Consider the following 15,889-nt stretch of genomic DNA (forward strand, 5'->3'; position numbering starts at 1 on the left):
AGGGTTGTGTTTTAATTTCTTCCTTTGTCTCTGTCTTTGGCTCTGACATCCAGTTATATCCCTATGTTGAGGATAGTATTTATTTTCTAACCTCCTTTGAACATGGGGTGGGGATTGTTATTTTTTTAGTCAGTTAATTAAGATTTATTAAGCACCTACTAAGTGCCAGGCACTGTGCTAAGCACCCCAGATACAAAAAGAGGCAAAAAGCAATCTCTGCCCTCATATAGCTCATGATCCAGTAAACAGAAGACCAACCAGGAGTGCTTGGGTTCAAGGCCTGGCTCTGATAGGTACTGGCTATGCGAAAATGGTCACTTGCTGCCTAAGCAGCAAGTCATAGCTACCTAAGCTGCCCGAAAAATTATCATATGGTTTACGAAGTACAGGTACTTGGGGATTTCTAACTATTCCACTGAACAGATCTACCATCTGGTGGTTGAGAATACATAGTTCCCAACACATTTCCAAAACCAAATCTAAATATTAAATATATTTATAGGTACTATGCATTTTATTTTCTGAATCTTTGGATTTCAGTGTAAAAGAGAAGGGATATACTTGTCCATGATCAAACAGATGGACATTTCTCTATATTATCATGTTATTATCTCAAAGATTATTGTGTACTGGGCAATTAATATTGACTGACTAATAACTGAAAAGGAGAAAGGCTGACTATCTATAGAAGTGGAAACATGGATGTTTGCCTAAAACATGGGTGCTTAACTTTGAGCCCATGAACTTTCTCTCCCCCTCAAAAATTTTGGTGACTATATTTCAATATATTGGGCAGCTAGGTGGTGCAGTGGATGGAGTGCCAGACCTGGAGTTAGGAAGACTCATCTTCCTGAGTTCAAATCTGGCCTTAGTCACCTATTAGCTGTGGGACCCTGGGCAAGTCACTTAACCCTATTTGCCTCAGTTTTCTCCTCTGTAAAATGAGCTGGAGAAGGAAATAGCAAACCACTGCAGCATTTTTTGCCAAGAAAACCCTAAATGGCATCATGAAGAGTCAGACACGACTGAACAACAATTTCAATATCATTGGTTTTCCTTGTTAATTTTATGTATTTTATTTTGTGTTCTTAAAAACATTATTCTAGTATTCTGAAAAGGGGTCCATAGATTTTACCAGACTTCAAAAGTGATCCAGGACACACAAAAAAGGCTAAGAACTGCTGGCCTAATGCAAAAATAACTTATTTTGTGAATGAATTAAAGTGTTGTTTCTCTTTTTAATGAAATGTTCTTAATAGAGGGTGATATTGGAAGAAAAGTGGCTTCTAAAACTAATGAAGTAAGATTTAGGGCATCATAAGTTCATGATGGTTCAAGTCTTACAAAGAGCTGAGAGACTAATAAAGATGACGACGATGAATTATATTGGCTATATATATATATATATATGTGTGTATATATATATGTGTATATATATGTGTGTGTATATATATATGTGTGTATATATGTGTGTGTATTTATTTATTTATTTATTTGTTTGTTTGTTTGTTTGTTTATTTGTTTATCTCTTATGAGAAGCCTTTCTCAATCTCCCTGGTTTTTAGTGTTCTCTCTCTCCCCCTCCCTCCCTCCTTCTTTCTCTTCTCTACTCCTCTCTCAAAATTATAGCAATACAGTACACTGAACAGACTGAAAAAGAAACCTGTCATTCAGATGAGTCATAACCTCGTTTGTAGAACTTTTCCATCATAAAAAAAAATCTATGCAGGAGTTCTTCAAGAACAAGTCAGTTAAAAAATATAAAGATTTATTTGGTTATTTATATGTCAGATTTGGGGCTCAAGCAGCTTTTCAATTGATATGTTATTTATGATATGAACAGAGGTGATTCCATTTAAAGGTGATGGTAACTGATCTCTGCTATAATAGAAGCACAATGATGGTAGACGGTAATGAGAAAGCTCAGCAGGTCACAGAAAGGCACCGACAGGACATGTTTATTTTTCCCCTAACAGTTTCATTTACTAGACATATAGACACATACATACATACTCTATTGATCTATCGCTGTCGTCTATCGTATGTCTCTATCTCTCTATCATTCTCTCTGTCATCTACTGTCCATCCCTGACGTATGCATACACAGATGTATGTATGTATGACCTTCCTGTCTGCATCTAACATCATAAATATAACATATATATTTACTGGTTGCCTTTATATCCTTATTATATCTTAAACTTTTTTTCCCAAAGATATTTTATCAATCCTTGATTTATGCAATAACACATTATGAATTAATAGCTACAATATCTCAAGTACTCTATGGTCAGCTTCACTTCAATCCTTATGTTCTTAAAGAGAGTCAGAGGTAGGGTGCAAAATGTTTCCTGTAGGGTCACAAAAACCAGACTGCAAAAATAAAGTGAGAACATCATCACTTGATGTATTTCATTAAGTTAATGTCTACCAGAGGAAGAAAGAAAAAATAATTCTTCCTTTTCAGCATAATGCAATACCAGCCCAAGTCCTTATACCTTTCTTCCCCTTTTCTATTCTTCCTACCAACACACACACACACACACACACACACACACACACACGCACGCACGCACGCACACACCCGGTAAAAAATAAAATCTAAACTCAATGTATATAAATTTCTGTAAGGGAAGAAAAATCTGTATCATCTAAGGATTATATACTCAACCCTCAACTATCCTTGCATAGTTATCTACATTTGGTTGTAGGCCTCTGGACCAAGTACAAACCATTAACTCATCTTACATATGCTATCTAAGCTAGACACACCAAGAGGGATAGGCAATTGGTTAGGGTTGCTCATATAAGGACGTCTGGGAACCCTTATTACAGCTGAAATATTATATCTGTGTTGTCATGACTTCCACCAACAAATCTGTTTGATTCTTTTTTTTTTTAAACTTGCTCTGGACTTTGGCTTGGCAGTCTAGTGTCTCCTATATTAACTCTTAGTATCTATTGCTCTACCGGTTGAAGTTGTTAATCCTGTCTTCTGAAGACAATTCTGTTTGTATCCTTGGCACTAACCATTTATTAACATCGTATTTGGCCTCCTGCTCCCATTTCTTGAGCCTGACTTCCTTGGCTTATTTTCCTGCCACATTCATTTTGGGCCAGGGCATTCTGCTTTAAGCAAATCTTGACCCAGAGGATTATCTGCATGTCTGAACCTAGCTGGAGGAGAAAATAAGTGCTCGATTTTCCATTACCCTCAATGGGATGACACTGTTTGTTTACGATCATTTCACATTTCAGCATGAGGTTGTGTAGGCCACCAGGTAAGATGCGATTTCGAAAAGCAGAATTAAGTGGATAGAAGTGGACAGAAAGGAGGAGAGAAGGAAAAAGAGAGAAGAGGGAAGAAGGGAGGAGAGGGAAGAAGGGAATGGAAAGGAAAGGAAGGGAGGAAAGAAGAGAAATAGTCAACCTCTGTGGGCAGGTATCAACTCAAAAGTAAGGTTACATGTTTTGTAGTGAGTTTGTCTTATCTGGTTGGACGTACTGGGAATATCAGCTATAGCCACATTAACGTACCTATCTCACCGTATCAATATTAATTATTAAATTAAATTAAATTAAAATATTATTAATATTAATTATACATACACCAGGCAGTCAGATAAATATTGGTTATGGATTCACCTAACCTTTATTCATGTAATTTCCCCCTTCCTTGTAATGTTCTCTCCAATATTTCCAAATTCTAGCCATCCTTCAAGGCACAGCTCAAGCCCTGATCTTTCTTAAAGACATCCACAATGCAAGGCCAACCATTTTCCATGATGATGGTAGGACAGGCTTCCTAAAAGTAAAGTATGGCTCTTCTCTCCATGTTCCAAGAAAAATTTAAAAGTGAAGATCTTATTCCTTTCCCCTGTGCCTACCACAAAAAAAGTCTGATTGACTTATGGGATTTTTGGAGTAGAGGGTTAGTCACTTTAAATAACTTTAAACATGAAAGATTAAAAAAAATTTCCTGACAAGATCAGGTCACAAGGAGGTTTTATTTTTCTATCTCCTATTACTTACCTCATGTAGTATTAAAGGATATTTCACATTTTGCCTTTACTATACTGGCCTGAAAATTTGGCATATACTGGAGAGTATATTATGGCTCTCTTGTAATTTACACCTTCCATCCGGATATATGCTATTTGGATGAATTTTAATATTAGTTATAGGATGTTGATGATGTTGCTAATGGCAACCCCAAAGCACTGGTAATGGTCACTTGAGATATTTAGTAACTGTGATGGTCACATGAACTTAAATTACTATCGGTGGTTTATACACGCACTTTTTTCCATTTCTACAACACTACTTTTAATGATACTCTACAGACAGCAAATAAAAGAGAGTTTATCTCTAGAAGTTAGCTCAGCTTTAACCTTCTGAAATAGTGAAAAGCAATCCAAACAAAACTGCTGGATATGAATATGATCCATCGACTAGAAGATCTTTCTTTCCCCATTAAATAAAGCATTCGCAACCACACCCCAACAGGCAAAAAAAGAGAGCTAGCTTTAAATAGTTCCATTAATATTTGGATAACTGAAAGAACATGTATCTTTCTGGATTTCTGGAGAATAGGAGGAGGTATACTAAAGAAAACATGCCAAGCTATGAACCATTTTCAGGGCTCCAATCGGTAGCAATTGTTTCAAGAATATATTGTCAATGGAAGTTGCTGACACAAATCAAAACTTTTTTTTCTATTTTTTTAAGAAACGTACATTTACACAGTATCAGCAACTGTTTTCAAAGCAAATGAACCATTTAATGGATAGCCTGCCAATATGTTGAAAAATGGTTGAGTCTTGGATCTCTACCTTGGCTTTAAATTGGAAACTAGAAAACCACTTTGGGCTACTTAAGGACATCATCATATTGAAACTTCAGTTCTATCTGACGATAGCTTGAAGTGAATCAGGAACCCTTGTTTTAACCTTCACCACTGAAAAAGATGCCAAAGAATAACAATATATTTCTACCAAGGCAGGAGGTGGAATGTAAATTTGTGAAATTCATTTGTGGAGGGAGCTACCATTACAGAAAGTCCCTCTATCACTGCAGACAAAGAACTTACCCTGAACATATAATCTTAGAAAGCTTCTGGATACACTGAAATGTTAGATGACTTGCCCATGGTTGTACAACTAAGATGTATACAAAGCAAGACTGAAACCTGGGTCTCTTTGGCTCCCCTATCAAAATATCCACTGTCCCGTTATCTCTCATGAGACTTAGTATACAGAGTATACTGTATGCTGTGCCTCAGGTCTATTAGCTAACGATCAGATGAATGATGAACATTGATATGTCTGTCTCTGTCTTTGTATGTACATATATGTATGTATACATACATATGTGTATATATGTAAATATATGCATGCAGATACAAATATACATAAATATATTTATATGCATACATAAACAGAAAGACATTATATATACATATACATACATATACACATAGAGACATTTTTAGTGTGTATGTGTGTCTATATCTAAATATATACATATGTGCATGTATACATAAATCATATAATTCTGTAGTTCTTGAGGATATAGCAAAGAATTACAAAATCATATGATTGTATTATACATGCATATATGTGTACATACAATATAAATGCAATCATACAATTTTGTGATTCTGGGATATATGTGGGTCTATATATGTATAGAAATGCATCTGTATATCCATACATACCTATACACAAAACTCTGGAGTTCTTGGATTTCTCTCTCTCACATCCAAGAATAGCAAATTGTGTATATATGTTTGTATGGATATACAGACACAGATCCAGTGCTTTTTAGGCTGTGATTGCGATCCCATGTGGGTACATGACCCAGAGTTTACAAAGCACTGATGGGGTCAAGAGTGGAAAAAGTTTAAGAAGCCCTGTATATACATACATACATATACATATACATACACACATATGTATATATGTATACATACATATACATACATATATACACACATATATGTACATGTATATACATATATGTATATTTATATACATATATGTAGAAAGAGACACACATCCAAGAACTACAAAATTTTTTAAAAATAATATCAATTGTCTCAAAAGCTAAATGTCTCCCCCAACCTCACCTCCACCCCAACATACACAAAAAATTATCCTCATCAAATTGAGGATCTCGTTAGTTGTTTTCTTGTTAACTTATGTCTTACTGTAGCATTTAGGCTATAGAGAAATATGAATTCACTTTACAAAGAGATTCCTTAGTAGTATTGTGTGGGTTCTCAATGGGGCAGCAAACACTGGTATCTAGGTCAGAAGTAAGAGGAATGGTCTAACCTGTTTCATCATTAATGAGGTTAATTTTTCACATTCAAGTGAAAATGTTTTTAGCATCCTAATGACTACTGAGTCAGATATTTTACTATGTTTTTGTATTTTCAGAAAGTTCTGGGACTCCCATAATGTAACATAATCAGTCTGCCCCATAGGGAGGCTTTGCCGTGTGAGCAGATTCTAGTCAAGACAGAGGTTACCTTCAGGAGAGATTTCCTTCCAGGGATTAGGTGGATACATGAAAGCTGCATTCTGGATCTGATCGTGTATATCCTCATCTTCATTAAACGGAAATGTACCGCTGAGGCTTACGTAGATGATAACCCCAACAGACCACATGTCTAAAGAACGATTGTAGCCTTTGTTCCTAAGAACTTCTGGAGCCAGGTAAGCTGGTGTGCCCACCACTGACCTCCTGAAAGACTTCTCTCCAATAATTCGAGCAAAACCAAAGTCACAAAGTTTCACCTGTTTGTAATGAAAACGGAATAAAATTCGATTCGCAGGTATCATTATTATATTCCCTTAGAGTTCAAGACCAGCCCTGGAAAACTTAACATGTGTTGATTGGTAGTTCTCACAGTGCACAGAAAGTTTACTATTCCCCCTCCATGCTGTTTCACTTGGCGATCTTGTTAGCTCCCATGATTAAATTATGATCTTTAAGACAAAGATTTTCAGATGTACTTATTCAGACCTCACCTCTCTCTTGACCCCCAGACTGCCTATTGGGCACTTCAAACTCAATGTCTTGCACACATTGTAAACTCAATGCGTCCCAAAATGAACTCACTAACTTTCCCTACAAGCCCTCCCCTTCTTGCAAACTTGTCTGTTACTGTCAAAGTAATTTGTCCTAATCATTGTGCTAATCGCCTAGGCTCACAATCTGCATGTCATCTTCAACTTCTTATTCTCTGTCACCTCCCCTCCTGCCCTCATATCCAATAGGGTTCCAAGTCCTGTTGATTTTTACCTCTGTAACTTCTCTCATATATGTCCAATCATCTCCTATGACACTGCTACCATGCTGGTGCTGGCTCTCATCACGTCATGCCTGGAATGCTGCAATAGTCTGCTGCTGGTTTGTCAAATTTCTCCCTACTCCAGTCCTTCTTCTACTCAGCTATCAGACTATTCTTCCTAAACATAGGTCTGATCACGTCAGTCAATATCCAAAAAATTCAAGAGTCCTTAATACCTGCAGGATCAAATATAAAGTGTTCTGTGTGGCACTCAAGGCCCTTAATAACTTGGCCCCTTTCTTTCTCTTCAGTCATCTTATACCTTACCCTCTCCATGCACTTGAGGATACAGTGACACCAACCTCTTTCTTGTTCCTCACACAAGACACTATCTCCCAACTCTGGGTATTTTCATTGACTATGCCCCATGCTTAGAGTTCTATGCCTTCCTTGTCTCCAACCCCTGGCTTCCTTCAAATCCTAGCTAAAATCCAATCTTCTACAAGAAATCCTTACCGATCTTCCTTAATCCTTTTCTCCAAGTGGGTTTATCTCCAAATTAATCTAGATAAATCTCCTTTGTACATAGTTATTGCCATGTTGTCTCCTTCATTAGACTGTGAACTCCTTGAGAGCAGAGATTGATTTTTGCTTTTCTTTGTAACCCTAGCACTTAACAGAAAGCTTGGCACATAGTAGGCACTTAATAAGTGCTTGCGGATTGGTTTTATAGCTAACGAGTTTGAAATGACTAAGAGTTGTGACCATTCTAAATGTTTGCACACACACAAATATATAACACATATCAAGTTTCAGTCTAGCATTTTAATTTTTGGTTGCTGAGAAACCTGACCTTCTGAAAGCACAGGTCTGACCAGCCTCCTCTCCTGCTCAAAGAGCTCAATGGCTCCCTCATTGCTGCTAGGAGAACATATAAACTCCTCTGTCTGGCATTTAAAGACCTTTGTAATCTAGCTCCAACCTGTCCTTCCCAGCTGACTAGACCTCATCACTTCAGCACACTTAATGTTCGAGCCAAACAGATCTGGCTTTCTACAGGCCCTTCTGTCTTTTTGTGCTGTGTCTTTACCCTCCTTCCTCCACTCCTGGAATACTGTCCCTCCTCTCCTTACCTTCATCTCTTGCAACCCTCTCAAGGCTTAGCTCCAGTGCCACTTTCCTATGTTACACGTAGACTTTTGTGATTTCCCTTAATTGTTTGTGCCCTTAAATTACTTGCTATTTATTTTATGTTTTCTATTTACTTATCTGCAAACCCGTTGCATCTACTCAGTAGAACTTAAGGCCCTAGATGGCAGGAATGGTCTCATTATGTCTTTGTGCTCCCAGCATATCTAGTACGATTCTTGGCACATAGGAGATGATCAATATGTGTTTGTTGAATAGAATTGAATCAACACAAAGTTGGTGGTTCTTGAGTATCTGGGCAAAGTTAGAAACTAGAGAAAGCCAAATGAGGCAAAGAGAGGCCCAATGAATTGGCAGTAGTTATATTAAGGTAATGTGGAGCTGATGGTCTTAAATGACAAATGTAATAAACAACAAGCATTTTTAAGTGGCTAGATTTTAAGTGTCTGGTGCTAGAATGAATATGCCAATGAATGGACACAAATGTGGCTGAGAAAATTGGAATTAAATAAATGGTTTGAGAAATAGGTGACAGACATATTATGAATAAGAGAAAGGGTCTGGTATTTTACTAAGAAATGCCTCATACTCACCTGTGGGAAAGGATCGGCCGATGCTAACAACACATTTTCTGGTTTGAGATCACAGTGAACAATATTTTTAAAGTGAAGATGCCTCAAGGCAACAAGTATCTGTCAAGAAGAAAACCCGCAAGAGAATTCCATTTTATAGTATTTTCTACCCATATGTAAGTTACACTGAAATATTAAGCCAGGACTCATAGTATATTACAGAAATCCAAGCCAGACTTCTCTTCTTCATATTCTGAACAGTGCAATGAGATATTAAAATTATACATACATATGCATGAATTAAATAATATGTACATATTGTATACAATATACACCTATGGACACACATATAATATTTGTTTGGAGTCTATGGCAGAAAAAGGATCACTGTTTTTGTCTGATTACCAAAACTGGATATAAAGTGATATAAAAATGGCAGAGGAAAATTCTTTTAACAGCTGTAACAGCTGACAGGAACATTCATTCCATCTTGGGAGAACTAGAATTTCTCCTTTTCCCACCTTAGACTTTTACCAGTTTCCAAAACATGTAACTACAAACTACAGTAACTTCTAAGTAGCTAGTTCATAACCTGAAGCTCTTTTATAATTTTATGTCATATAAAGTAATAAATCACATTTGTTTTATATTGTAGACTTTGGGGGAAGAGCCTGAAAAGTAAGGCTAGAAAAAATATAAACAGAGATAACATTTGATATTAAATATTATTTTTCTAGATTTCTAATTGATTCCTTACCTGGGTAATTAAAAACTTCGTTATGTGCTCTGGCAACCTGCCCTTTTCACTTGACAAGATCATCTCCAGCATGTCTCCATGGAGTTTTTCCATAACAACAAACACTCTTTCAGGCGTCTCAAACATACACTCCAAATTTACAACACCAGGGTGATGAAGGTTCTATTAAAGATAAATAAAGCACTTGAAGAAAATGAGTTTTTTTAAAAAAATACTCTTTGGCAGGCTCTCTGATTAAATAAAACTGTTCATGCTTAAAGCTATGGAGGAATCTACAGCTAACATTTCCTAGCACTTCCAAATTCTACATATGTCGCCTCATGTTGTTTCAATTTTTACATCCCTACAAAACATTAGTTCTGTCTGGAGAATGGCATCGTCTTCCTAAACCCAAATTTTCCTTACTGTTGTTCAGTTGTGTCCAACTCTTTGTGACCTCATTTGGGATTTTCTTGGCAAAGATACTGGAAGGGTTTGCCATTTCATTTTTCAAATGAGGAAACTAAGGCAGACAGGGGTTAAGTGACTTGTCCAGTGTGACACTATTATAAGTGTCTGTGGCCACATTTGAACTCAGGCCTTCCTGATTACAGGCCCAGAGCTCTGTCCACTGTGCCATCTACCTAAATTGTCTTAGGATGTTTCCTGGAACATTGAAAAGTTAAATGGCTTGTCCTTTAATTATTAGCAATTTGGGACATTTTTTTCAAACAACAGATGTGGCCTTATCTGGCACTTAGCAAGGTGCCTGGCAAATAGGAGGAGCTTAATCAATGCTTGTTAAAGTGAATTGGATCTTTCAGCGAGGTTATCTTGGCATTACCGTTAAAAAACTACCACCTATATCTTAATTATTAACCCACCACCTTACACACTCCCCTGTTTTGTAGTTGGCTGACATATGACTCGTATTTACTTCTCTCTATGTATGTTCTCTCTCCCTAACAGAATGTAAGCTCTTTAAAGGCAGGGACTGACTCTTTCAATTTTATATCCTTAGTGCCTAGCTCATAATAGGTATTTAAGAAATGTTTGTTGAATTGAATAAAAAAATACAGTGTTCTTTCTTGGAAGGGAGGGGCAAGCTCTCTATAAGCAGGAAATCTTTCATGTAGGAGGTGGTGCCTGAGCTATGTTTTGAGAATTTTTGTTTGGAGTCCTTTGGACACAAGGAGGTATTTACAGTCCTGACAGGTAGTTGGCATACTTAAAGATAATCTGCATACTTGGGCTTTACAGGTTGTGACCAATGAACAATCAATAATTATCATGCCTTTGGGTATAATGCCAAATGATGTGGTCCTCAGGACTGGTCAGGCTGGCTTGTGAGTCTTTCCAGTCTCACCAGTTTAAAAAAAAACGATTTATTAAGGGCTTGCTTTGTGAAAAGTATTGTACTAGGTACGGAGATACAAAGGAGTGAAACAACATATTTCAGGCCCTCAGGAAGCTTCTAATCCAGTGAGGGAGAGGGGTAAGAAAACTGGCTGTAAGTTAGACTGGAAGGGGTGAAAGAGAAGCATACAGTGCCCTAAGAAATGGGAGGGGAAGGGGCAGTTAGGGGGTGCAGTGAGCAGAGCACCAGCCCTGGAGTCAGGAGGACCTGAATTCAAATCCGGCCTCAGACACTTGACACACTTCCTAGCTGTGTGACCTTGGGCAAGTCACTTAACCCCAATTACCCTGCCTTCCTCCCTCCAAAAAAATGTGAGGAGAGAGATATCCCTCCCCCGCTCCCCAACTAGAGGATTAAGGGAAATTCCATAGAGATGACCCCTGAAATGAGCCCTTATAGCAGGCCTGCACAACATATGGCTTGCGGGGTGCCTGTCAAAGGATTTCGGGTGGCTGTCATGTGACCCGCAGCAACCAACCCTCGTTGATCTATGATATGATATGAGGAGATATGAAGGAAGGGAGTTTTGGGGGTAGGGGTCAGCTTATACAAATGGACAGAGGGAGCGCGGACAGGACGAGATCTAGGAAGGGATCAGCAGCTGTTTCTGTTCCACAGGAATGTCTGAGGGGGAGTAAAGTAAAATAAGGCTGTACAGATGGATGGGAATCAAGTTGTGGATCACTTGAATGCCAGACTAAAGAACGGTGTGTGTGTGTGTGTGTGTGTGTGTGTGTGTGTGTGTGTGTGTGTGTGTGTGTGTGTATGCGCGTTTGTTCATGTACAGGATAACTCTATACGTTCTCCATACATGCTTTCATGCTTCCAAGACCCTGTTATGCCTCAGCAGAGGCTTTCTCAAGCTGCTGGGGCCCACTTGGCAATCCAGATTAAGAACATTCGTGGCCTTTTACCTGCTGAACTGGAATTATACCTAATAACATATCTAGTCTTTTAGGACAAACTATAGTTTTTTAAAAAATCTGTGCTTGACATCATTAATGCCTGTGTCTATAAAGTCCTTTCAATGCTGAAAGACTGTAACTATGACACTGTCTGCATTGTGCTCTGTGATAAAAAAAAATAGGTGATTAAATAAAGGCGTTTTGATCATTCCTTCTGTTCTGGACAAGGCCGATGGAGTGAGTTCTACTCGCTTTTGGGCTCATGGCTCTATGGTGACTAAACGGACTCAAAAGTCCAAATCTATTTTTCGCACTTGAAAAAGGCAAAGGCAAGGAAAATAAAGATCAAATCCATGCAGCTTCTCACAGATGGCGATCTTGTTGTTACATTAATGAAAAGAAAGATGCCCTTTGGCATCCTGGAGAATGTGGCATTTGAAGATGGTGGCAGTAGAGGTGAAGGTAAGAACAAACTAGGAAACAATACCACCACATTCTATTTATTTTTCTATCTCTGTGATACTCTAAAAAAAATCTTCTTTGAAACTTGAGAATAGCTCTGGGAAAATACCAAAAAACAAAAACAAATAACAAAAAAACCCACTAAAGCCTCCACTGAACTGGCTAATATGACAAGTTCATAATGTGCAGTTTCCATTCCAATTAACGTGTTTGCTTTCCAAATGGAATCACCTAATGGCCAAAATGTTTTCTCCAGACTAACCGATTTACTTAAGGGACAGAAGAAGGCCACCGGCCTCAACACCTGAAGTGGAACACAGTGTGGAGAATATGTTTGCTAACACATCAAATGTTGTCCAGAAATTCAAAGACCAAATACTTTATGGTGAAACAAATGCCGTCGGTGTATGGGACTCTGACCATCTGCTTGTTACATTTAAGTAATCTGGTTTTCAGGAAATGAAAGATTTGAACTAGCATAGGAAAGAATAGTGTGTCATTCACACATAACAGATTGATGGCATATCCATGAGGTGCATATAAGTTATTTCTTTAAAAGTCTGGGAGGAAATATCATAAAAATTTAGTTTTCTCACGAGTTACATAGAAAATGTAAATATAATTAATGGAGAAACTGATTTTTAAAGCATTTTATTTTTTGAAGGGAGATCAAGAAAGGAATGATACAGGAGAAAAGAAAATTTATATAAATTTATTTTTAGTTAATGGATTATGTGAGTTTTATTTTGGGGGGGATTTGTGTTAAACTAAATCTCATATGTATTTAAACTTTCATGGTTCTGATAGTTTAGATTTCTTTAGTTTTTGGAATCAAGAAATTATCCCACAGACTCTGATGCTGTTCTAAATTAAACAAAGCTTTCCTGACTTCCTGACTTTCCCTCTTTTCCTCTAACCCTAGAATGGTATCCATACGTATAAAAGAAGGGGGAAGAAGAAAACCAGGTATGTGCTATCTTTTTACTGTTCCATTTGGAACAATATGGGCTTAGTCAATTAGTAAACATTTATTACGTGGCTAATACATGCCAGGCACTGTGCTATGCATTGGGGATACAGAAAGAACCAAGTGACAGGCCCTGCCCTCAAGGAACTTAAAACCTAGTGGGCAGACAACATGCAAACAAATATATGCCATGCAATCTATATGCAGGATAAGTAATCCAAAGAGGGAAGGCACTGGGAGTAAGAGGGTCTGGGAAAGGCTTCCTATAAAAGATGGGATTTTATTTATATGGGAAGCCAGGAAAGTCATTAGGCAGAATGGAGGACACAGAGCATTACAGACATGGGAGGCAGCTAGAGAAAAAGCCAAGAGCCAAGGGATAGAACGTCTTGTTCATGGAACAACCAGGAAGCCAGATGACTGGGTCGAAGAGTATGGAGGTGTTGGGGGGGCGGGGAAGGACGTGTAAAGTATAAGAAGATGGGAAAGGTAGGAGAGGGCTAAGTTATGAGTGGCTTCAGATACCAAACAGAGCATTTTGTATTTGAACCTGGAAATGATGGGGAACTGGAGTTCATTGAGTTGGGGAGTGATAGTCAGGCCTGTTTTAGGAAATCCCTTTAGCAGAAAATGGAGAATGTATTGGAAGGGGGAGAGACTTGAGGGGGGCAGACCCACCAGCAGGCCGTTGTAACAGCCCAAGCATGAGCTGATTAGGGCCTGCACTGGAGCAACGGCAGTGTTAGAGAAGAGAAGGAAGTGTGTACAAGAGACAATGCAGATGTGAAATTGAAGGTCTTTGGCCACAGACTGGACATTGAGGGTGGGGTAAGGGGGCAGAGATTGTGAGATAACTCCTAGGCTACAAGCATGAGGCACTAGGAAGATGACGTTGTTGCAACAGGACCTCTGCAGTAACAGGGAAGGTAGGATGGGAGACAGTTTTGTTGTGGACAAGTTTAGTTGAAGATGTCTACTGGACACCCAGTTTAAGAGATATCTGAAAGCAGTCGGGTATGAAGAGGGGTTGGGAGCAGAATACACAGGTTTGTGAATCATCAGCAGAGAGATGGTAATTAAATTCTTGGGAGCTGACGAGATCCCCAAGTGAAGTGGTGTAGAGGGAGAAGACAGAGGGCCCAGGACAGAGCCTAAAGGGACACTGATGGATGGATGTGATCTGGATGAGGATACAGAGAAGGAACAGTCCAACAGATAAGAAGAGAACCAGAGGGGAGTGGTGTCCTAAAAACTAGAGAGAAGAGAACATTAAGGAGGAAACAGTGAAAATTCACAGAGAAGTCAAGGAGAATGAGTATTGAGAAAAGGCCACTGGATTTGGCAACTGAAAGACCATTGCTAATTTTGGAGAGAGCAGTTTCAGTGTTCAGTGTTAGAAGCTGGTTAAGAACAGGGGGATTTGGAGAGAAAATGAAAGCAGCTATCGCAGATGCCCTTGTTGAGGAGTTTAGCTACAAAGAACAGAAGAGCCACAGCGTTATAGTTAGCAGGGACGGAAGGATCAGTGAGAGTTTCTGAGGATGGGGAAGAGATGTTTATTTGTATAGCAGTAGGGAATGAGCCAAAAGACAGAGAAAGATCTATTAAAGGAGACAGGATTGAGCGAGATCTCTTGAACAGGCTAGGGCCTTTGTAAGGAGTAAGATCACTCATTATGTGAGACAGGGATGAAGGAGGAGATAGTGGCAGAAGGCATCTCAGAGATAGGAGATTGGGGGGGGGGGCAAAGTGAACTTGTGAACGGTCTCAATTTTTTTTCTTGTAAAATATTAGGCCAGGTTCTTACCTGAGAGCGGGGAAAGGGAGAGCCATGGGAGGTTTGAGGTGAGATGAAAAGTTTTATATTAATATTGCCTGCTATTACTACTTTTGACTACTTCTAGAATCAGTGTGCGGGTTCTCATTTTAACAAAGCAGTAGATAAACTGAGAAGTGGTAGGTTTACGATCTGAATTTTCCAATGGTCAGCAAGACTGATACAGACTAAAAAGATGAGAAAGAAACTGAAATTTCCAACGGTCATCTTTTGGGTGAGCTTTTTAATACTGCAACAGCAGCATCAGAATGAAGGTTTCTCACTTTTTTCAGCATTTGTTAGAAAAAGAGAGAACTCTGTCCTCCTTTCCATACTTATATCCACCTTCCCTTCTGCCAGTGACTACCCCTAAAATGACTTTGTATTTACATTTTATTCATTTGGATACACATTATTCTATGTTTCCAATAGGATGCAAGCCACTTAACTACACAGTCTATTTTTATTTTGTCTTTCTATTCTTAGATCCTAGCTTAGTGCCTGACACATAATGGAGGTGCTTACCAAATGCTTGTTGATTCATTTCTAGATTTTTTTTATTATTTAG

General features: G+C 38.4%; 1 protein-coding gene across 3 annotated transcripts in view; it reads right to left on the minus strand.

Moving 5' to 3' along the window:
* The window catches only part of PRKD1 (protein kinase D1), a 431,283-nt gene that overhangs the window by 15,406 nt on the left and 399,988 nt on the right, over positions 1-15,889 (minus strand). For all 3 annotated transcript variants that reach the window (XM_036736930.1, XM_036736933.1, XM_036736931.1), the window contains 3 exons: positions 9,776-9,937; positions 9,040-9,138; positions 6,533-6,800 (listed from right to left, as the gene is read on the minus strand). In XM_036736930.1, coding sequence (XP_036592825.1) covers positions 6,533-6,800; positions 9,040-9,138; positions 9,776-9,937 — 529 coding nt within the window. The remainder of the gene's footprint in view (positions 1-6,532; positions 6,801-9,039; positions 9,139-9,775; positions 9,938-15,889) is intronic.

This window comes from Trichosurus vulpecula, chromosome 8 (assembly GCF_011100635.1).
Source record: "Trichosurus vulpecula isolate mTriVul1 chromosome 8, mTriVul1.pri, whole genome shotgun sequence".
NCBI lineage: Eukaryota > Metazoa > Chordata > Mammalia > Diprotodontia > Phalangeridae > Trichosurus > Trichosurus vulpecula.